The sequence below is a fragment of the Parambassis ranga genome, chromosome 16 (assembly GCF_900634625.1).
Source record: "Parambassis ranga chromosome 16, fParRan2.1, whole genome shotgun sequence".
NCBI classification, from domain to species: Eukaryota; Metazoa; Chordata; class Actinopteri; family Ambassidae; genus Parambassis; species Parambassis ranga.
Genome location: NC_041036.1, coordinates 5,050,400 through 5,073,988, shown reverse-complemented (window position 1 = coordinate 5,073,988; position 23,589 = coordinate 5,050,400). Strand labels below are relative to the sequence as shown.

At 42.0% G+C, this 23,589-nt stretch overlaps 1 protein-coding gene across 1 annotated transcript in view; it reads left to right on the top strand.

Annotated features, from left to right (window-relative positions):
• The window catches only part of me1 (malic enzyme 1, NADP(+)-dependent, cytosolic), a 56,844-nt gene extending 36,229 nt beyond the window's left edge, over positions 1-20,615 (top strand). Inside the window, exons 5-15 of the mRNA XM_028425203.1 lie at positions 6,686-6,761; positions 8,518-8,679; positions 13,408-13,511; positions 18,405-18,514; positions 18,734-18,831; positions 19,037-19,150; positions 19,243-19,348; positions 19,436-19,578; positions 19,666-19,839; positions 19,942-20,040; positions 20,133-20,615. Coding sequence (XP_028281004.1) covers positions 6,686-6,761; positions 8,518-8,679; positions 13,408-13,511; positions 18,405-18,514; positions 18,734-18,831; positions 19,037-19,150; positions 19,243-19,348; positions 19,436-19,578; positions 19,666-19,839; positions 19,942-20,040; positions 20,133-20,300 — 1,354 coding nt within the window. The 3' untranslated portion in view covers positions 20,301-20,615. The remainder of the gene's footprint in view (positions 1-6,685; positions 6,762-8,517; positions 8,680-13,407; positions 13,512-18,404; positions 18,515-18,733; positions 18,832-19,036; positions 19,151-19,242; positions 19,349-19,435; positions 19,579-19,665; positions 19,840-19,941; positions 20,041-20,132) is intronic.
• The last annotated feature ends 2,974 nt before the right edge of the window (positions 20,616-23,589 follow it).

Here is a 23,589-nt window from a genome sequence, read left to right as displayed (position 1 = left end):
AGAATTCCTACCCGTCAAGTTTCATTTCTAAGTGTTGAGAGCTGTATAGAACAGAAATTACTGGGTATAGCTCTTTTACTGCCACGATGAATTCCTAGCAGATACACACAGACACTCCCCTCAGTTTCTTTCTGATTGAACAGTCAATAAATAGGAGGATTACATGTGCTTAGACAGATATGGAGAGACAGATTATGAGCTGGATAGCTGTTTATTGAGCTGATAGATCCTACTCTACATCATATTGTTGTATTTACACATAACTTCTTCCTCTCCCCAGAGCTTTGTTGTTTCATCTTTTCCATTGTAATTTTTTTATGTCTGCTCAGGCTGCAGCAGAAACCCAGTTATTGAGACTGCCTGTCCTCACTGAGGTTTTACATTTTTGCTGCATTGGTTTAGTCAGTTGCTTGGCTCCTTCATCTGCATGAGTGTTATTTGTTAGGTCAAAATCTTCACTCTCTCAATTAACTTAGAAATAACCATAGTTCTGTGTTTTTTTTTGCAGTGTACATACAGTGCAAAAAGTGTTGTCATGCAGTATAATCTGCCCTATGCTTTAAAATATAATCCATCTAATATAATCCACTTAATCTAGTCCACAGAGATAAAATCATCTTCTCTTTCCATGGAAAGCCCTTAACTTATTAAATACCTCTCAGCAAAAGAAGCAGGAAAGCTGAAACCAGCGGTCTCACTGCTTAAATATTGTGCTGTCAGTCCTTTTTTACTGCTTGTGGTCAGATACCACATCCAGTCACAGGATTTGCTCTGTCTCCTCATGAGTGTTCTGTATGTCTGTGTAAAGGGATGCAGTGCTCACCTCAGTAGAATGACAGACAGGCAGACATATTATAAGCTAATGTGCACTAATGTGCTTCTGGTAGACAACTGATGAACATGGGAAAAAACACTGTTTATATCATAACACTGGCAGGACTGAACAGCAGTGATGTAACTAAGAGTGCATGGTGTCCGACGAGACGTTTCGAATCCGTTCGTGTCTTTGCTTGTCACTGTGTTGGTGTAATCAAAGTGTTGGCGGGGCATGGAGTTAAGTGCGTACAACCGCACTGTTTCACAAGACGGCAAACTCAGATTAAGAGACGGGAGAAGCTGTGTGTATCATTGATTCTCTCCAGCAGCACTTTGCATTTGAAGCTAATATAAAATTGTAAACTGTAAAGCTGCTAAATATCAGTATGTCAGCTTTGTCTTTGTGAGGACTCTCAGTGTTCCAGCCTCCTTTGTGTATCATCAGTCGGGTTTCTGTGACGGCACTTTCAGTCTACAAGGCTAAGGAAACTCAAATCTGGTTTTTCCAGGTGATGTGACAGATCAGAGTTTTTTTTGCAGGTCTGTATGGACACACAAGTCTGATCATCACTCCTGACTTTTGATTCATACTTGAGTCTCTTCAGGATGTGGCCCTAAATTGGATATTTCTCAGATTCATGGTCATGCAGCGTTGATGTGAACCATCAAGATGGGCAAATCTGATACTCATTAAAAATCCGAACTCTGAAACAATGGGGTTTGTAATGTGAATATAGCTATAGCCACAACTGACCATTTGCCTGACATAATGTGGACATGGGGCTGACATGTTGACAGGCTGGTTGATATTTTCCTTTTTTTCTTATTTCATTCCTTCTGATGTGATGTGATGTGAATCCAGTCTTGGTTTGGCCGTCTGCCTGTAAGTCAGTGTGACCAAATGTTGCCCTAAGGTCAGATTTAAAAGTAAAGAGCTCCATCCATGTATTTCTTTTGATCAGTAAAAAGGGCTTCCCACATCACAGGATTAGAAGTATATACATTGCAACAGCATGAACCATATCTCATTTCACACTGTTTTAACAGGCGTTCCGCGTGTTTGTGCCACATTCAGATCTGTGGTGTGTTTTTAGTTCCTCATGCTGTTTGTGACCATTTGAACTCTAACCAAGTGACCAGATGATTCATCTATTGTAATGAAATTCTACAAATTAATCTCTTGTTATTGGAAACGTAGTGTTTTTGTTTCTGTTGGGGCCCAGCGAGCTTCGCAGCTTTAATGAAATAATACCTTGAATATCCCAGCAGCTGGCCTGGCAGCAGGATCCGCTGTGTTAATTTTGGAGGAGTGCTCCCGTTTGAACCTGTTTGGAAAGCCACAAATCTGCATGAGGGAGTTCTCCTTTGGAATAATGTGTTTTTTTAACTCTCAAAGGCAGACTGTATCTTGGACACCTCAGTGTGATGCACTGCTAACAGAATAGCACAGTGACAGTGACCCACTGAAATGTGTGTGTGTGTTCTGAGACTGCTGGTGTACAGTTACAGTCAGAGAGGTGCACACAACTTGCATGACAATTACATGACTCTTAAAATCCAGCACGTCAACGACGTCAAGCACCTCTGTGTAAATGAGAGGGTAATTAGTCCAACAGTAACAGTTTACTGTCCAGTGACAGCTCCAGCTGGTTGATGGCTGGAACAGGTTCAGGGCTGATGTGTCTGAGGACTGTCACATCACTTCACAGCTAACTGTGAGGTGGCTGTGTACGATGTTCTGGCAACTAAACATTGTCTATCCATCCATTTTTTTCCTTTTATCCCATATTTATGAATATAGACTCATATAAAAAGTTTAACTTTACATGTTTCACCTTCCAACATTTTGGATTACTTCACGTTTTCATTCTTCCCTCATCTGTGAACAGGCTGGACCCCAAGATACTTAAACCCCTCCACTTGGAGCATCTCATCCCTAATCCGGAGAGGGCCTGCCACTCTTTTCCTAATCCCAATCATTTGTTTTTAATCACAGTAAGAAGAAATTTGTCCTTTTTCCTTAGTTGACATTTACTTCCTCCCTCTGGGCAGAGCCGCACTGCCTGGTGCTGGCTTCATTTACCCCATTAGGGCCTTTTCAAACTAATTTAGAAAATCATGAAGAAACCTTGTCAAAACTTCTCTCAGGGGGGATTTGAACCGGGGAAAAAAAACATTTCTGTCGTGGGAGATTTGGAGCTTAATTAGTTCTCACAGTGCGTGACTGTGACCTTTAACATCATTTTCACACTACTTTCTTAGAGATTTGTGTCCATTGTGGCAGTTGAACCCTGTGTGGCTGGCCAACTGAGGTCATAGAGCAAAGTGAGGATTGAGGTTACATGGTTAGGGTGAAGAATGGCGACTGTGTGGACGTGGGTCAATGATCGGAGGCTGTGAGTGTGTTTTGGGGTCATGGTGTGGACAGCAGCTTTTACTTCTGCCAACCTTCAACAGCCTCTCCACAGTCCCTGGGGTATGTTTTGTGTCCGGCCGCAGGTCAGTGCTGTTCTAGGCCATCAGGTTGTTTTCTTTGTCCTCTGTGCTCTCGCCACACTCTCTTAGGAGAAGCCAGACATGCTGGCTCGACTCTTTGTGTCCCTCCTCTCACCTAGAAAATGAGGTCTCTGCTAGTCACTGAGGATATTTTATCAGCGGCAGACAAATTGATTCACTCATTCATGCACTAATTATTTACCTACCTAGCACAGGGTTTTTATTCACAAACCTGGCAGCAACCAAAACACAGAACACAAGCACAATTATGGCAACAGGCCTTTGCAATGTCTCATGCTAGACGTGCCACAAAACAGCCCAACAGCAGGTGTGGGGTTGTGTAAATAGCTGAAAGTTTTGTACCCATAAAGATTTTTTTTAATTCATCCAACAGGGCATTGGCTACACTTCTGACAAAAGAAGTCTGGAAAGGCTGAAATATCAACATTTCCTTTAACAACATTTTCTGGTCTGCTTTTATGTTGGCTAAAGAACCATGAAAGTATCAGAGGGTGGAATTTTCCTTTATCCTTCAACCTGAATACTCCAAAAGTCGAAATGACTTCATTTTACAACAATGTTGTCGCATAAATATCTAAAATACATCTTGCGCACACACACACACACACACACACACGGACACACACACACAACCTTATGATCTCAGTAGATGGTGGATGAAAAGCTTTCATATCATACAGCTGCTGTATACTGTCAACAGTCTGTTGCTCTGCAAAGATCTGAATAGTCAGTGATGATGGATTAAAAACAGCATGACTGCAGACATTATGAGAAATTGTACACAATGTCTTTGCTGGTCTAAATCTGAGCTCCAAGGAGGACTGTGGGTTCAAAGGTCAAGAGTTCAGCATCTCCCCTGAAAATATAGAATATGTGTGAGGAGAGGAACAATGGGAAGGTGAACCTTAAATGTTTTTTCCAGCCTCTGGTCTGCTCATATCCATCATATGAGGTTGATTTCCACCGGTGATATTGTGGGTTGACCTTTTAGCTCCAGTGATGCTCTTTATCTCTAAATTCCTCCCCCATGGTTCACCTGGCAGCAACTCCCATGCTCCTGGCCTCCTCCTCTTCCTTCTCCTCCTCCTCCTCCTACTCCTCCTACTCCTGCTGTTCCTTCTCCTCCTCCTCCTCCTCCTGCTTCTTGTCCTTCACCTCCTCTTCCTTCTCCTCCTCCTCCTCCTACTACTCCTACTCCTGCTCCTCCTTCTCCTCCTCCTCCTACTCCTGCTGTTCCTTCTCCTCCTCCTCCTCCTCCTGCTTCTTGTCCTTCACCTCCTCCTCCTCCTCCTCCTACTCCTCCTACTCCTCCTCCTACTCCTCCTACTCCTGCTCCTCCTTCTCCTCCTCCTCCTACTCCTGCTCCTTCTCCTCCTCCTCCTCCTCCTGCTTCTTGTCCTTCACCTCCTCCTCCTCCTGTGTGTCCTGCTCCCTGCAGTCTCTCACAGCTGCACGCCCTCTCTAAATGATCTACCCATGGTGCATTTCAAACAGCGCTTACACATTTTCAGATGTGTAGATTTATGCAGGTGTACGTCATTATATTGCAAAAAAAAGTCTTTAGAAAGCCAGATGTCTGGGACCTGGTAACCTTAATGTGACCTGAAGAGCTCTTTGCATTGGGAGAAACACATAGTCATGCTCTTAATTTCTTTGCCTTCTACCCCATCTCCCCCTTTGCTGTTCTCTAGTTTTTTCATTTTTATGAATAAACATTTAGTCTCATCAATGTCACTGAATGGTAACATAACATTCCCGATGGTTTGTTACATCTTGAACCATCCGTGAAAACTGTTTAGAAAGAGCCGGCATGGTCAATGATACTTGGCCACTGATTAGATGAACCATCTGTCCGTCACTCTGCGTCAACAGATCAGATCATCGTCTTCTTGAAACATAGCATCTGGTGATTTCTCACCAGATGCTGAAAAACACTGAATGACTGAGTCCAATCTTTACTGTTAAAATATAGTGTATTAATTTTATGTTTAATCAGAACTTCTTAAATGTCAAACTGTCCTTTCTGTCCTGGAAAGACCTGTCTCTTGTTATATAGCCAACTTTTGGCACTCATCATGCCAAAACTCAAGAGGGCTGCTGTGTAGCATTGGTCAACACCACCTTATTGCCAGATACAACACACCATAACATTCCAAAAATATGACATTATGTTATGTTTGTGTTAACAGAACATATGATGGCAATGCCCAATTTCATCCGATCAGACGTTCACAGCCCACTTTATTTAGGAGCCCCCCTGAATTTGGTATATAAAAAACTGTTGGTTTATTTTTTAGATCATCCTAATGTTTTGTTTTTTCTGCACACACAGCTTTCATTAGTCATACATTCCACTTGCTTTAAGGGGTAGAGGCTGCAGTCCCACCATCTTGTCTCTAAAAGAGGACTGACGAGACACATCAAGTTCAAAATGGACCTGCAGTGTGAGCTGAGCCCGGTATAATCAATTAGAGATTAGAAGACGACACATAGTTTACGTAGGAGAGCAAACTGGCGCAAGCTCTGAGAGTCAGTGATGCTGGTTGCCATGTGTTCTTGTATCATTTAACAGTCTTGTTTTTGTAACACTGACTCATCAGCTGCTTACACAGCTGACCTGAGAGTTTACCCTGTTTTACAGGAAGGTAAATGATGCTATTGAGCAGATTATTTTGCATGCTCTTGCTCATGTTACTGTTGCTCTGTATTTGAAGCCTGTCATGATGTATTCATGTGAAGCAGAAACCTGTGTTGACACTGACCTATCCTATCCATCCCTGAGGTATCAAAGCCTTTTTATGTGACACTTTTATGCGTCAGTCTTCATCTCTTCTTATTACATTTAACAACGTCTCATACTGTTTGTCTTTGACATTTCCTCCAACAGCATTGCCCTGGGATGCATGTCCACTTTATGAGCAGATTCTTACAAATAGTGATGTTTTTACTGTCACTGGCACATGGAAGAGGTGTTGCCCCCCCCTTTCATGCTATAACCAGATGCGTCTGTTGGTAAAAGCAGTGCAGCTGGACCCCACACATTGAGGGGGCTCTTTATCCAGGGAATGTCCTGGAGCAGGACAGTGAGTGAGAAAAAGAAAAGAGTGAGGGCGGGCAGGGCTGATACTGAGATAAGTGAATATATGGGGAGCCTCAGGGGTGCAAAACAAAGTCCCTGCAAGCCCTGGGATCAGGGATCAACATGAAACGTGCCATCAGTTTTCAATAAAGTGTTGGTCAGAACAAAGAGAATAGCAGCTAAACTGTGGTACAGCTTGAAGCTGTGTTCCTCAAAATCAAATTGATTTTTATTCCAGAGTTTGATGTTGATTTCTGTTTTTCTGTGTTGCAGAGGCCTGTTCATCACTGTTCATGACCGCGGGCACATTGCTGCGATACTCCAGAACTGGCCAGAGAAGGACATCAAGGTAGACTAAAGTATGCCCGGTGTGAAAAATATGGGTCAAAAGATAAGCTATAGTTTACTTAGGGCTGACAGAAACTACATACAGGACCCTGATATTACATTCCAACAGACGTCCCAAAAACCCATACACTAGCTGAGCTTATAAACTGTATGTGCATAGCAACTGACATGTTAATCCAATTCTTATATAATAAAGTCAACACATCTAACACATCTGCCAGACACAACACATGCTTACATTTATGCTAATAAAACATGTGATTTGGCTACAGCCATTCCCATGATAGGATTCAAGTCTGAATAAAGAAGTTAGGGATGAGGGCGTGGTACAAGCAACATGACTTTCTTTCAGCAGTCCAAGGTTAATCCCCCCCAGACATTGTGAGCTGTTTTGTCTTTTTTTCTGTCTGTGGTTGAGTTTGTAATCATTGTTGAATTTAGTATGATAAACCACTGGTTAAAACAGGGGAAGCTTTAGGTAAAGATCATCTTAAAACAGCCTAATTCATAACATTAAACACATGTTAAAAGAAAAACTATTTCCTATCATCATGTGTTTTTGGATGCCATCACAGTTCTCTCCACCCCTATTAACTTAGAGATGTGGCTGGAAAAATACACACATGTGGTCTGTTTCAAGGCCTAAAATATCAAACTCTTGTTACGTTTACCTGGTGAGGACAGGCTGAATGAAGTAGTCGCTGTTAGGCCTTTTCTCCTTGTCACGTACCCCTGCTCCTCAGGAAACATGTTTAAAAATAGAATAACGCCTTACAAAAGACTTCATTTTATGACTTGAGGGATGTAAAATACTTGAATTTATAATTTCCAAGTCAAGTTTGAGACTTGGAAGATGTGTGTTAGTGTTCTCCTGACCTGCTTTATTGGCCAGACCCCAAAAACTTGAACTATGCCTTTAATCTTGTGTGCAGGCCAGCTATGTGCAAGTCATAATCTCGTCATATTTAGAATGACGAAACCGGCAAGCATTCCTGGCATGTCAAATATATCTGCAGCCTCAGCCACCTGCTCCCTGCTGTCAACAGCAGGGCATTTACCTCAGCCCTGACAGTCCAAGGCTCATTGCCAGGGTGGTCTTATCATTAACTCTGAGAATATTCCCCATTTTTGACATTTTAGTGAAGAGAGGGCAAAGTTAGTCACCCATTGATTCGCCATAGCAGCCTTCTGAAATGTATTAACAAGGGATAGATTTGCTGATGGTCCCACAGAGCCACAACACCCATATTAATGAGAAATACAGTGTTTTAAACGTTCAACTGGGAAATTTAATGGCACACTTTAAACCTGTCAAATTTTGGGAGGAATCAGGCTGGTAAATCTTTGTGCCAGAGTTATCTGCGTCACAGCAGCCGTGGAAAAAAGAAACAGAAAAAAAAACATACTCTCTACTTAAAAAGCTCTTCTGTTGCTGATATTAAGTGTTACACAACTGATTTGTTTCATTTTGGAAACAACCCCGAGGAGGAACTTATCGCTTAATAAGTAAAGTGAGTATGCAAGTGGAAAGCCAGGTGGGAGTAGGAGTGTCTGGCTTACATCAAGTGGAAAAAACATGTTTCTTGGTAGCAGGATTGTTCTAATGACAAAGGGCTGAAGCAGAGTGGGACTGAGGCTTTCTTTATTTTCTGATTGAGTCTAATCTCTCATGTGTAGTAAAACCATCTTGAATAAATGGAATAAGACTGCCGGTGTGGTTACTGTACTTTATGACTGACAGTTGTATCGATCGACAGGCTGTGTGCGTGACGGATGGAGAGAGGATCCTGGGGCTGGGAGACCTGGGCTGTTATGGCATGGGAATTCCAGTTGGCAAGCTGGCTCTGTACACAGCTTGTGGAGGTATGCCGCCACAGCAGTGCCTGCCCGTCATGCTGGATGTGGGCACAGACAACGAGGTAAGAGCTCTAAATATAGATGTTGTTATGACATCAGTCAGAAAAATATTGATTATATAGCAAAGTTAGCTTAGAGTGGACCAGCCAGTAACAGGGCGTGGGTGGTTGGACGCTCTCCAGGGATGACTGCTGAGATTGTTCGGTAAACGTCAGCTTAAAACTACCCCAACTTGTGGAAGCTTTATAATTAGCCAATTATACAAATGTTAAATGAGCCAAACGCTCATTTTGTCCTCCCTGTTATGGAACTTTTACTGGTTGAATTTGGATTTTTTTTTTCCAGTTAGAAATTGTGAAAATATCCCAGAGCTAAGTTAGGCAGGTAGGTCTGGCCTCAGCCAAGAAAAAGAAAACAAATCTGGCATTTTACAACCAGGAAACACCCATTACACTGTGAGGTAAGAAGCTCCATTGATGGAGGCCAGTTGGGAAAGCACCTCTTCCCTCTGCCAGCTCGAGTTGGAATCGTCCACCAATGGTCCCAGTTCACTATGGCAACATCTCTGACAAATTGCGGGCAGGGCAGCACGTGTCTCTGTAGCCTAAAACAGACTAAGAATAGTCTGTGTACTCTATACAACTGGTGGGCCTGGCCAAGGGCGTGGCCGCCTCGGCTGTCTCTGTGCCCGACACAGCTGAGCTCAGTCTGTCAGGAGCTATCCTTTTCTTTCCTAAGACACTCTTCAGATGACTCATTCTCACTCTTTCATTCCTTGAGTTCATTCCAGGCGGACGTCTCCAGTGGATTAAGGATGAGAGATGATACAGAGGTTAGATGAGTTTGCAAATAAAACTTAACAGAGTTTTTAAGTAACAGAACTTTGACTGGACGGAGACCAAGCAGAGACAGACCTTTCAGGTCATAAAAGTGACGGCATCTACACTGGCCTGAAGTCTACACACCTCATCAAAGTGCTTCTGCAGTAATCCCGTGCATTATAACAACAGAAAGACTGGCGTCTTCTGGGAAAACTCATAAAAGACATTACATTGCTACATTAGTCCTCTTCTTGACATTGGAGCTGGAGTAAGAGCATCTCTCTTTCTGCTAAGCCCTCCACCTCATCTTTTATACCTTTACAGGCCTGCTGCCTGTGGCTTTACCTTTCGACCTCTTCCAGTACTGCCATCTCATTTCCTTCTAAGTTTCCACTTTGGGTCTGCTGCTCTGTTTGAATGGGTTTGTGTCTGGGCAATAATATGTTCTGCAGATTTTTTTTTTTTTGCAGGTTTAGACATTTATAGGCATCACAATGCAACTTTAACAAGCTGTATCAGAGTCATTTCATCCATGCTTGCTTTTATCCCTGACTGTCTTCATACAGGCTGCCAAAAATGAATGAATCCAAAATGGGGAGATGACCAGCTGCACAATTGACCTTTTTACATCTGATATAGTTGCAAATACACAAACAAAGAAAACATATGATGAAATTTGTTGGCATGACCCAGGTGTTGACTGCTAACTGACTGACCAGGTGCCTCATGCAACATTGCTTGGATATCTGGAAAGTTCTTCATGTGCTTATACCTGTAATTTTAATACTTTTTAAAGAAGGCCATTAAGCTCAGGTTCACTCCTGCACACACACACACACACAAAGCTTTATGCAACCTATACATAGCTGTAGAAGAGATTTTACTGTAGCCTGGCTGGCTGTGGCCGACTTTTCCATTTTTCAATTATTCTAAAGAGATGACAAGCTAAATGAGATGTAATGGGATAAATGGACCGGCTGTGTATGTGTGTGTGTACATGTGTGGTTCTTCTGGTGGGAAGTGGGCTTGTCTGCTGCCCCTCTGTAACCTGCTTCACTCTGCAGCCGTGACTGTGGAGCAGATGGTGGTGGGAGTGTATGATGTAGCGGTAGTGCTAGCTAATTATTAAAATGACTGTTATTATGGGATTATATTTGTCCTTGAGTGGATGTGGGGGTAGAGAGAGAGGTAGGCAGGCAGATATCCATACAGTCATGTAGGCAGACCCCATGACCCAGACATACCTTTTTTTTTTCTTTAAACAAATAGCTCAACATTTTTGGAACATAGGGTTATGTGCTTTGCCAAGACCTCGATGAGAAGATTGATACCACACTTTACACTGTACAGTAAATATGGAGCCAGAGCCATTAGTGCAGCTTAGCTTCTGTCCAAAGGTATCAAAATCTGTCAGCCAGCACATTTACAGCTCATATTTTAAAACTTTGATTTTACTTTATTTATCAGTCCATTGCAGCAAGAAGGTACATTTTATTCTCTAAAGTGTTAAACTCTTCTCAAAAGTCATGAACAAACCCTTCTGCTGTGTGGTTGGGGATCGTATTTTTCTGCAGAGGAATGTGTTACCTATCATCTCGTAGGAGAACCAGCTATAAAATCTCACTACCTGGACAGTTCTTATCTCTTTCTCACACAAACAGCAGTGATACCTGCAGGGTGAGATTCAGAAACACACCCAGCATGAAGGAAAGTCAACACATTTTACACTGGGACTAAGTTTTTACTGCATCCCCCTGTTATCTCCAAAGAACTGTTGTGTGTCTGTGTGTATCCACGGACTTGATGTCTCCAGGGGAAACCTCAACACACACACACAATGACTCATTCTACAATATAAGAGTGATGTCATCCTGGACAATGTGCTGTTTGTGTGTGTCCCAGGTGGGTTAATATAAATGTTTTGGTTTTTTTTTTTAGTTTTTATTGGATTTTGATTAGCAAGAACAATAAAAAAAACAAACATTTTTAAATAAGACGTCTCGAGAGACGATGGTTTTAAGCTTCATTTGGTTCCGATTGACACAACCAGTGGTCGCCTCACAGGCAGAATCCCGACAACCCCTGTGTTTAAAGCAGGTTTTAGGGTTATGAGGGTTGTGTTGCAGTACTCGAGATCAGCCTTCATCTTCAAACCGGCCTGGAGATCTCTTTTTCAGGTCTCAAAATCAAAAGCTTTTTTTGCTCAGTCTTGTTCATAGACTGTATGTACAGGTGGACAAAGGGATTCCAGCTCTATCTATTGTGAGGCCAAAGTATACAGGCAGAAAAAGACACCACCTTGAAGCCAGAGTATTTGATGATCTACTTTTAGTACAACGCTGTCTTCATGGTATGATGTCAGAGGAAACTTTATTGTATTGAGCATTGGTGCTTTTATTAGGATGTGTTTGACTCAAACTAGGTCTTGAACCCTTGAAGTCTTCGTACACTCTGGTCTTGGTTATGTCGCCATCTTGGTTAAAGGGGTCTTCTTGACTACATCACTAGCTGATGGTTAAACTACTGACATTAAGCACAAGAAAGCTGTTAAATATACATTTGTATTAATGTCCTGAAAACCAGCTTTCATTCAAGCAGTTGCAAGTGGTTGTTGTAAAATCTTTGACCGAATGACGGCTCATTGCTGCTTTGATTCAATTCTTAGAGCAGTTCTCTTCTTCTTTTTTACTTGCATGCTGTTGCATCATATTGTGAATTATCATTAAAATCTGACTTATCATTTTGCTTTCCTGTAGGTTTACATGAAAAATGTTTTCCTTGTTTTGGTTACAGTTGAACTTGGCCACCCGCTTCCCATTTAAAGGCGATCCAGGAAATGAGTTGTCCACTTCAAATAAATATTGCCTTAAATAAAGTTTTTGAGCTGTTCTTGGATGTATTGACCCTGTGGTGGCTTCCTTCCTCCTTCCAAGCCACGCTCATCTTACTGGCACCATCTAATTATCCGTTTTGAGAAGTAAAGGCTGCTGCAGATCAGTTCAATTCTCTTGGTCCACAGTGCAGCATGCATGCACTAAGTTTAAAATATTTTGGTTGTTGTGACATTGTGTGTTTGTGTAGTGCAGGTGCACCATGTCAAAGCAGAAGCAATCACTGCTCAGTGGCATTTATGTCACCTAATTCACCAGCTTCACTCTCCTTTCTCCTCATCGTTCTCTGATTCTCTGTCAAACCATCACAGTGACTTCTGCTCTTAATTTTCTCTTTCAATGCTGAATCCCTGTCATGCTTGGAAGTACTGTGGTGCGAAGGTCAAGGGTCACCCCTTCATCTCCTCGGGCTGCAGTTTGTTTTTGAAAGATGGTTTCTTTGACAGAATTTTAAAGAAAGCTGTTGTCCACTGGAGCTCACATACTCACATGTTCATACTTTTTTATTCTCATTCACATTCATAAACGACACATTCTTTCTTTTATACTGACTGAATGGCAGCAAAATTATTGAAAATCTTGATGAAAAGCATCAAGATAATTGGAAATTATTTTAAATAAGGAATTTTTTTGACCTTTGAGGTTATATTTGCTGTATGTAGACGGTCAGGTTTCACTGCAAATGTTATAGCAAAGCTTACACATGCACATTTTTGACGCTCTGAAGGGCATCAAGAAGGATTTATTCAGATATAATCTAGGATCTCTCACAAGGTCTCAAACATACAATCATGGAAATCTAAATGGATTTAAATTAGTTTTGTTTACTTCATGCAAGTTGGGGCAAGTTTTTCTCAGTATTTTCATTAAATTACATCTTCAAAAAAACATTACTTACTGTTCATTCAAGCAATCCTGGTAAATTAGGTAAATTATCACGACCGCCTGACCTAATGTTCCTTCAGATGTACAGAACAGGTGACAGTATAGTCTAAACAGAACTGTTTGCTTTCAGTCTTGTTTTATATGCTTTTCTCTCACCCATTGCTCTGACCTCAGTCTCCATGTGTTTCTGCAGGCACTGCTGAAGGACCCACTCTACATTGGGCTGAGGCATAATAGAGTCCGAGGCCAGGCTTACGACGACCTGCTGGATGAATTTATGAAGGCTGTATCGGACAGGTACAGCATAACCACATTTACCTTCCATTCATCATTTGCCAGCTTCCTCAATGCGGCCTGCTTTTGTCATTTCGGTCCAGGCAGCACACACAGTGCTCTTAAAAGAAATATGTTAAGCAGTTTTGCATGGTCAGTGCAATATGATTCAGGGGTCTGGAACACAGTGAACCAGTTCTTTGAACTACTCCTATGATGTTTGGGATGCTAAGAAATATTCACCAAAACTGCTTACAGGCTGCGGTTAGCTTTTTGAATAGTGATTGTTGGTGATCAATTTACTTCACAGAGAGGGTAAGGATAGATAACAAGCTGTTAGACTATACAGTTAGCCGGCAGCATCCACTTTGAAATTGTCCACAATGATTTTTGTTCCCTTTTTCTGTGTATACTTCAGTAATGCAGACCAGGGATTGTATCTGGCCATAGAATTCAGTGCTGTGATGTCACTTGGATATGCTAAACCTTGTTAGCGGTTAACTTTGGCTTCTTTGACTTAGATGGACTTACAGAGCACTGAAATGTTTTACTGTTCCAGATTGTCAGTTATTTGGTTTACATGAAGTCATTTGCTGAAATTAGGTGAGACACGTTGCTTCCCATCAGGACTGGTACCTTATGTGTTCAGACTGTTGTATGACTTGGTTTTGCATGCATGCTGACCTGTGTCTGTTTGCCATGGAGCCATCACAGCCACGCACACACAGGCCTGGTGAAGCCTCATCCTAACTCAGAGGGACTGGACTCCAAAGGGAGAAGTCTGGGTCTGGGCCCCCCTCCAGCTGGCAATAGGAAGCCATGACTCTAATGACCGGGTAGCTTCCCAACTACAGGGAGCTGTGATGCTTTTTCCCCAAAGGAGCCAGATTGGCGGAAAATGAATAATTATGGGCTCAGAGATTCAATGAATGATTACAGCTCTGCAGTCGTTTAAGTAATATTCACATTGAGTTTTCTAGGAAACTAAACATGAACTAAAATACTCCAGACTGACTCATCATCAATAAACAGAAGACTGAAGCATTTTTAAAACCACCATTTAAATGTACTTCTTAGTCAAAGTCGATTTGGTTAGTGATGCAACCCAGGGTTTGATTTCAGGCCAGCCTCCCATTTACAGAAAAGATCCTGCTCGTGTACAGTCAGCAGTGCCTTTTGTCTTCAGAGAGACATTAACACTCATTGCTGCTGTACACACCCACAGCATTTTAAAAGAATAATCCAAGGCTGTGTTGTGGTTTTGAAACTTTGAGCACCGTGTTTTCTTTACCATTCTGTCACAGATCGTCACCCTTAATCCCAAATGCCTTTTTGCTGGTGTGCAAAGTCCCACTGTATGAACACATAATGTAAAATCTTTAAGGCACAGCTAAGTCTGTACATGCTCATGCAAAATTATGTCACATTTTTAATTATATGCATCAGGTAGGAGAAAGAGCAACTTCCTCAATTTTTTCTCCCAGGCCATTTACTCTTCTAGGATTGGGCTTAGTCAGGCAGAAGGGCCTGTGTGGTTCAGTGGTACCTTAGGAGCCCAGACTAGGGGTACAGTTTACCGTTGAGCCTAAAAGGGAGGAGTAATGTTGATGGCATACTTTACTCCAAAATCCAGCTAGGAGATGGAGCACAAGTGAAGCTTTTTAACATGCAGGTCTTTGGAGATTGACTCTGTTTTGGGAGCCAGCCTCAAGTGCCACAAACTGTTTCTCTGATGGCTTTATTTTTCAGCCCTGGAGTGCCATGTAAGAGTTGTTTACATTTAGAAAACATTATCCTTATCAGTCATATTATTACTTGGAGTACACATGCTAAATTAAAGTCACTCAAGTCCATTTTTGCAGCCAGAGTTCTCTGGACCTGCAGTGTGCTAGTAGATATAGAGTCTTGACTGAGGAACAGTTTGTAATCTGAAGTCAGAACTTTTTATGTCAGAAGTTATTGGACAGTGTATGATTCAACAGGTTCTAGGGTCAACCTGAGCAGCATGCTAGGACTACAGTAGTGGACCTGCACCCATTTTAAAGTCTTGGCTCTGTGATAATAAGGAAAACATGGGAAAAGACCAATGGGCTTCTTTCTTTGGGATTTGAGAAATAATGTGTGCTGAGAGATCCTGGCTCTCTGGAGAGTGCAAGAGGGCTGGGGATTTATTAAGGCCTCGGCCACAAAGCCCCGTAGGGACGGAGGTAAGAGGCGGCCTGTGTGTGCGCCTTTACAAACACACATATATGCACACAGGTTCGACAGCTGTGTTTGGACAGAGCCCCCTTGTCTATGACCTTCTTTGTTGAGGTCCTCGCTGCTTCTCCGTAGCTCTCTTGAATGCACTCCAACAAAAAGAATCACTTCATACCTTCTCCTCTGCACAGGAAGTGTATATGACATCCACCTACTTCCTCTAGACTGGAGATTCAGGTTTCATCAGGTCTCAAATTAATCCAGATTGTGTTTCCTGGAGGAGCTGGGTTACTCATTAAGTCCGCAGCCATACAGACATAACACCAAATAATTCCCCACAGAGGAACGTGTCTGTCGTCTCATGTGCCACACCTTGTTATTAACTACCAAACATTACCAATAATGTCACTGGGATCTACTTCCAAACTAATGGACCAGATTAGAATTAAGGGCCAAAATATCATGCAAGAATGGCGGCAGAACACAATAAGGGTTAGAGTCTGTTCTTCTGCCGGCAGTATTATTGTGGCAAATCATAAATCTCAGCAAAATAATAAAAGTTTCAAGCACAAAGGAGCTCTGTGTTGTTCAAGTTGCTCAAATAGCTTTAACAGCCCCATGACAGGAATGGTTAGGCTGTTGTCCGTCTGGTTGGTTTCTGGTTTTGGAAGTGAAATCAATCAAACCACCTGCTTTAATCCTTTATATAGTGACTGGCTTATAAATACAGCTAGCGCTAATATGTAACCTTCAAATGGGTGATTTGAAGATGACTCTTGAGTCACTCTTGAGAGTGAACAGTTTTCATTGAGCTGAGATTGTATGCAAAATGCAAAATAAATCTGCTGTATTTTGTAGATGTATATTGAATAGAGAGTGCAGACACTTTGTGGGTCTGGTTGTTTCCCCACCACTGCTGTTGTTAAAGAAAAGGGCATGAGTGAGGGTCAATAATAGCCTGTATGTAATTGATAATTATACATAACTAAAGACAGTTATTTAATTCTAATTCTACACAACCCAAGTAGCTAGACCCATGATAGCTACACCAAACACATGCATATTGCTGCACTCTCTGTTTCTTCCTCCGTTGCAGCTGTGAGATCAGGGCCGTTTTAACAGCCCACTCAGAAATAGGTGTGTTGTACATCTCTGGGTGTGCCCTGGGCTTGCTTGGGTTACTGCCCTCTGTAAACACAAAAGCAAACCCTGCCTGCATAGAGGTGCATCATTTTTTTCAGATGGTCGTCAAGGGGAGACAACAGACTTCCAAGCATAATAGAAAGAGGAGACAAAAAAAGGTTTCCAAAGGAAGGCAAACACACACACACACACACACACACACACACATTGTTTATTAATTGAATGTTAAATGTGTCTCAAAGGATGTTTCTCGACTGTCTGATGACTTTTATTCTTCCATTTGTGATGAAAGCTTCCTTGAACACCAGCTTTGTGAACTTGTGTGACCTCTCCCTAGAAAGTAGCACCACACTGTACCAGAGGGTGCTGCGCTGGCGAATGGGCGAAGCCAGATCTGTCCTCGCCTGTCTCTGTCTCCCGAAGCCCAAACGCAATGAAATGTTTATAGCTCCCTTCTCAGGCTCATTATTCCTCCTCTTTGCACAAGCTCTCTCAGTGCTTCACTTCTGCTCGCTGCTTGATAGAAAACACATTTCTCTCCTTAACACTACTGTGGCTTTGGCAGTAAGTCAGCCATGCTGTCAGTCTCTGTTCTAGGTATCCGTGTATGGCATCGAGCAGAGGTGGAGACTGAACTCTTACCCACCTTTAAGTTTTATCACAGCTGACTGCTGCTTCTCATCCTGCATTCTTCCACCGCCTCGCTTCCGCTCCGTTTCGCCCTCCTCCTTGCTGAAAATCAGTTTAGCAGCCACTGTAACAAGTGGGAAACAGCTTTACTGAGTTGTACCATAACACTACAAACAAGAACCAATTTCCTTATGAGGTACAAGGTGGGGTTTTATGAAACGCTTGCTTTGCCTGTCAGTGAAAACTGACCTCTGGTGTTATTAATACAGGTTTCAGATGACCTCATCCATTCCTCCCATTGTCCGGCTAGAAAACAGGAAATAATAATGTTTATCTTTTGAACTTTTTGACACATGCTGCTTTTATTTTCTTATCTTTTATTTTATTGTAACCTGTGCCCTTTACAAAACCCAAAACCACTCACAGGTGTGGGTCCCTGCAGGCTCTAGTGACAAATTACATTACTGACTAATGCTTCTGACCTCAGACATGTGAGCTGTCTCAGTCTCATTGTTTAAATATATTTTTACACATAAAATGTCTTGGCCTCCCTGCCCCGCCTCTCTCTCTCTCTCGCTTGATTGTTGTTGAAGTTTTTAAAGCAGCGTATACTTGTGAGGACTTTTGTGTTGCTGTATTGGAAGTAGGATCTTGTAAACTCGGACACTGCTGGGGAGCTGGGTGGGCTCTGTGTTCTTTTTTTTTCAGATGTTTGAGAATTTTTGTTGCCTCACTGAATCCCTTTGTGAGTTTTAGTGTTGTAAAACAGGAGAGACAGGTGCTGAATTGTCAAATGCCACACAAAAAGATCTGTTATTTTTTAACATGTTTCTATTTTAAGTAAGCTGTGCTTTAAAAACCTGTTGTTTTTTCTTTGTTGTGTGTGTGTGTGTGTGTGTGTGTGGTTTGACTGGTGGGATTAAAATCCAGCTTTCCTGTTTACAGGTATGGGATGAACTGTTTGATTCAATTTGAGGACTTCGCAAATGTTAATGCTTTCCGTCTGCTGAGCAAGTACCGCAACATGTACTGCACATTCAACGACGATATCCAAGGTGACCACACACACACACACTGTCCCATGTCTCTGTAGAGCAGAGCGGTGACAGTCACAGCTGACAGCCAGACACAGCCAGACCGTGAACACAGGATATAGCCTGACCTCCTTCTTTCTTCATTTACTCTTCAATTTACAATATTTACACTCATGTTTTAAACCACTAGTGTTGAAGTATGAGTAAATTTAAATGCTTCCGTGGCTCCATCACCCTCAGGTACCGCTGCAGTGGCAGTAGCTGGACTCCTGGCAGCCCTGCGGATCACCAAAAGTAAAATGTGTGACCATACCATTGTTTTTCAAGGGGCAGGAGAGGTACGTGCTGCGTTCCTTAACTTAGAATGTATGTAAAGAAATATTGAACACTAGTAACCTGATCAACGGTGTGTTTTGGTGTTCATTAAGTCACTTTTGGAGTATGACATTTCCTCTTTGCGTATTTTAAGACCTACCTTTTCCTATACTGACACTTGGCATATTGTGGGTAGTCACACCATACCTCTCTTTTCTATCCCCTCAGGCAGCAATGGGGATTGCTGAGCTTATCGCCATGGCCATGGAGAGCGAGGGCCTTACTAAGGAAGAGAGCTTGAAAAAAATCTGGATGGTTGATTCCAAGGGTCTCATTGTCAAGGTGTTGTATATACATGTGCACCTATGTAATATAATTGTTTATCAATCAAAGCAGTGTCTGATGTTTTCACTGCCATCGCTCTAAACCCTTAGGGTCGTGATCATCTGACTTCAGAGAAGGAGAGGTTTGCTCATGAGCACCCGCAAATGAAGAATTTAGAGGATGTAGTGCGGGAACTGAAACCTACAGCAATCATTGGTAAAACCAGCTTTTTGGTGGTGCACACTTTGTTTAGAATTTGGGAACATATTGAGAAATTAATTAATTAATGACCTTCTCTGTCAGGTGTGGCTGCAGTTCCTGGAGCCTTCACTGAGCGGATCATCAAGGATATGGCCTCTTTTAATAAACGCCCCATCATCTTTGCCCTCAGCAACCCGACCAGCAAAGCTGAATGTACTGCTGAGCAGTGCTACACATTCACAGAGGTGCTGAAGATGTTCCCTGTCTGTGTCTGTGAAGTGATTTCAGTAGTCATATGCTTCATTAAAAAAAAAAAACCCTCTGTGCTGCAGGGTCGTGGCATCTTTGCTAGTGGCAGTCCGTTTGATCCTGTCACCCTGCCGGACGGGAGGACATTCTTCCCTGGCCAGGGAAACAACGCCTACATCTTCCCCGGTGTGGGTCTGGCCGTCACTGCTTGTGCCTTGCGACATATTAGTGAGGAAATCTTCCTTACGGCAGCAGAGGTGACACACTGACACATACAGTTAAATCCACTTTCTGCTGGGAGTAATGTGACTCAGGTTACACAGAATCATGATATTTAATGATTGTTCCCTGCTGGACAGGCTCTTGCTAACCTGGTGACAGAGAAGGACCTGGCAGAAGGGAGACTGTATCCTCCTCTTAGCTCTATCAGGGACGTCTCTTTAAAACTGGCAGTAAAGGTGAGAACACATGGCATACAGACGGATCGCATCATGTCTGGATCCTGTTGTCTGAAGGCTTAAATGTCAAAAAAAATGTGTGTGTGTTACAGATCATGGAGTACGCCTACATGCACAACATGGCCACATTTCACCCAGAGCCATCCGACAAAGAAGCATATGTGCACTCCCTTTGCTTTAGCACTGACTATGATGAGTTTGTTGTTGACTCATACCGCTGGCCAGAGGACAGTATGAGAGTGCAATCATGCAAACTTTAAAGCACTGGACACACAGACAGATTCAGGCCTGTAAGGGCAAGGGGAATACTGACGTGCAATATCTTCACGGGATAAGAAGTTGGGATTAAAAGGAGCTGTGTGTGGTATTTTCTCATGCATACATTTGTGTGAAATAAATGGTAACAACATGTGGTACTTTTAGACCAAACAGTTGTTATCACATATTTTGCATTAATTTATGCAGGGAAGGTCCTTCACAGGTTTACTTTTATTGTACTGTAATAGATACTTTATGACTGTGTCAGCTAAAATCCAAAAACTCTTTGTCAAATAAAAATGGTTTTGATTAATATTTATCTTTGTCTGATTATTTCATTCTAGGGTAAAGATGCATTGAGTAGAACACAAATGCACAGCACACTGGACATTCTCTGAGGTTGCATGTATGAATGTGTGACTGAGCTGCACTGGAAATTAACAGGTTCCTAACCTGACAACTCCCCAGTACTGGATGATTCTTTTTTTCTGTCGGCTTGTATATTGCCCTCCATGTTTTGTTGATATTGCAAATATGTTCAAATATATTTAGTTTCAGTATTACAGTAAAAACTGTTTCTTCTCACCTAGGCCTTCTACTTTCTAGGGATACTGCTAGAGTCTCTTAGGGGTCTAAGCAAAAATTTAAAGGAAACCAACCAATGTTCATCCGCATGAGGGGCTGACTCCAAAAGCAAGTCAATCCCCATAGACTGCCAGGTTAAGCTGGCAAACTTTTACAGCAGAAATAAACATGTTTACAGGCCGGGTACAAAAAATTACAGCCCTATATATCCATCCATCCATTATCTGAACCTGCTTTGTCCTGCAGTGCAGGGTCATGGGAGGGCTGGAGCCTATCCTAGCTATCTATCTATGGGTGAGAGGCGGGGTACACCCTGGACAGCCCTGTATATATATATATATATATATATATATATATATATACAACAACACAAGAATTCCCATCCTATGTGTACAGCTGTTGGTCAGTCCGAGATGGAATATGCTACCTGTAATATATTACACCTTCATTTGAATCTGAATCCTTAAATCACAAAACTGCTGGTAAGATGTTTCTGAAATGTCATGGTGTTCTGTCTCCATCTAGAGGCCAGAAATAGGCAATAGAGAGTGCACTATATCAGGCATCAAAATGTATGGCCCCTGTTGAGTGTGTGTGTGTGTGTGTGTGTGTGTGTGTGTGTGTGTGTGTGTGTGTGTGTGTGTGTGTGTGTGTGTGTGTGTGTGCGTTTTATCCATCAGATTTTCACAGTAAACTCCACTCAGTCGAAGAAATGCTTTCATTGTGCTACATGTAATCCCCAGATTTATAATCCAGCTGTGTAAATATGTGTCTCTCTGGTGCTCTCTACATTATACTGAGGATAATTTTACATTAATTAAAGAATCAATCCCTTGCCAGACAGTCAGTACCAGAGGCCTTGGCTGGCCTGCTGCCTATCCCAATCTGAAATCAATAGAGAAGCAGCCAGACCAGTCAGCATCCAGCGTTAAGCGTCTCACCCCAGGCAACATTCTGAGAGACAATTGTTTGTTTCACTCACTTTCCTTTTGCTCTCCCCTCCCCTTAATTTACCATTTCAGCCTCGGGGGCAACCACTGCTGTGACCTGAGGATCAATATGTCTCAATGTCAACACCATCCTGTTGTCAGTTTAGCTGCCTAAAACATAAATGGTAGCACATGAATAGGCTTACCATGGTTGGGTATACAAACATTAGCATGAATGTCTACTGTGCAGATAACAGTTTGTCAGATATGACCCACACATGTTCCATTTTGTGTATCAACACCTCCAATCATGTTTATGAGAACTGACTATCCTTCAACTTCACTGACCTGCAGTCATGTGGACAAAATCTGTATCTAAACATAGTTTTGCCTGATAAACAACAACATATCAGGAACATTAGTCCTGTGTAGACACATAATCTTGTAAAATATTGTTATTACAATCAGTTTGTTTGATTAAATTCTTATTGAAGAGTAGATGGTTTATTGTTTCTATACAGAAAAAAAATACATGCACTGTTTCCAAGAGTTTAAATCGAGGCAACTGGACTCAAGGATTGTTTTTTGAAGACGTTTCGCCACTCCCCAAATATGAGTCTAGTTGCCTCGATTTAAACTCTTGGAAATGACTAGGACTTGGATGAAGCTTCTGAATGCACCTGTGTGCTCCATGGCTAAACCTGACTTGAGTGTTAAATCACTGTCGGCCTCTCTGCCACCTTGCTGGTCACAGACAGACTGACATCGTTTTGACCTTGTTTACAGTTTCACATCAAATGCCACCTTGATGTATCAATCAGTAAAGACCCCCCACCCCTGGGGAGTGTTGCCCGTGGGAGTCTGTCGGTCCATCCTCCCCTGTCTGATGTTTCACCCAACCTCTTTCTCGATTTTTGACTTTATTTGCCTTTGTGTCCACTCACAGAAAGCACACGTAAGAGACCAGCAGAGGGCGCTCTAATATGCTGTTTGAGCAGAAATAATCTGTCCTCACCAGCACATTTCCTTCTGTCATCACTCCATGTACGCTGTAACTTGTGCTGCTAATGCATCAGAATAATGACTCTAGATAATGACTACTATAAATACATTGAGTCTAAAAATCCGTGCATTTACTCTGGTCTAATTTCACCAGCTACATTTTCATATATATATATATATATATATATATATATATATATATATATATATATATATATAATAGTAAGTGGCTTCTTGCATTGTTCCTGCTCTGTGTATGACAGGGCCAACAGGGCAGAGTCATTGCTTAGATAATGTGATGAAGGCTAAATTGCACACATATGCACATAACGTAATTATTAATAATAGCCTAAATGGACTACATTTTGTTAATAGATAGCCTATTGCTGGTCTTCACTACTAAATTGTCCTTTATGTGCTAGTGTATTGAATTTAAGTCATGCTACACACTCCATTGTATGCACACTGAGAGGCCTATCTGACCCGTTGGCTGTAAAGACAAGAACATTTGAGGAAACAAATCTTCAAGTATCTTTTTGTAGTTCTAAAACCTTGAAAGTTTCTGTACGTAAACAGTGTAAACCTCTTTATCCTCACACAAAGCCCCAGGCCTTGGCCAGTGAAATGTTAAATTTGTATATATGTCTTAAACTCCCTTTGTTTCAGCTTCCTAGCGTCTGCTATTTGAATTGGAAAGCAGCACTGTAGTTCACAGGACTTTTACCCTTCAAGGATTTTATACACAGCACAAAGCTGTTCTTTGTTCAGTCACAAA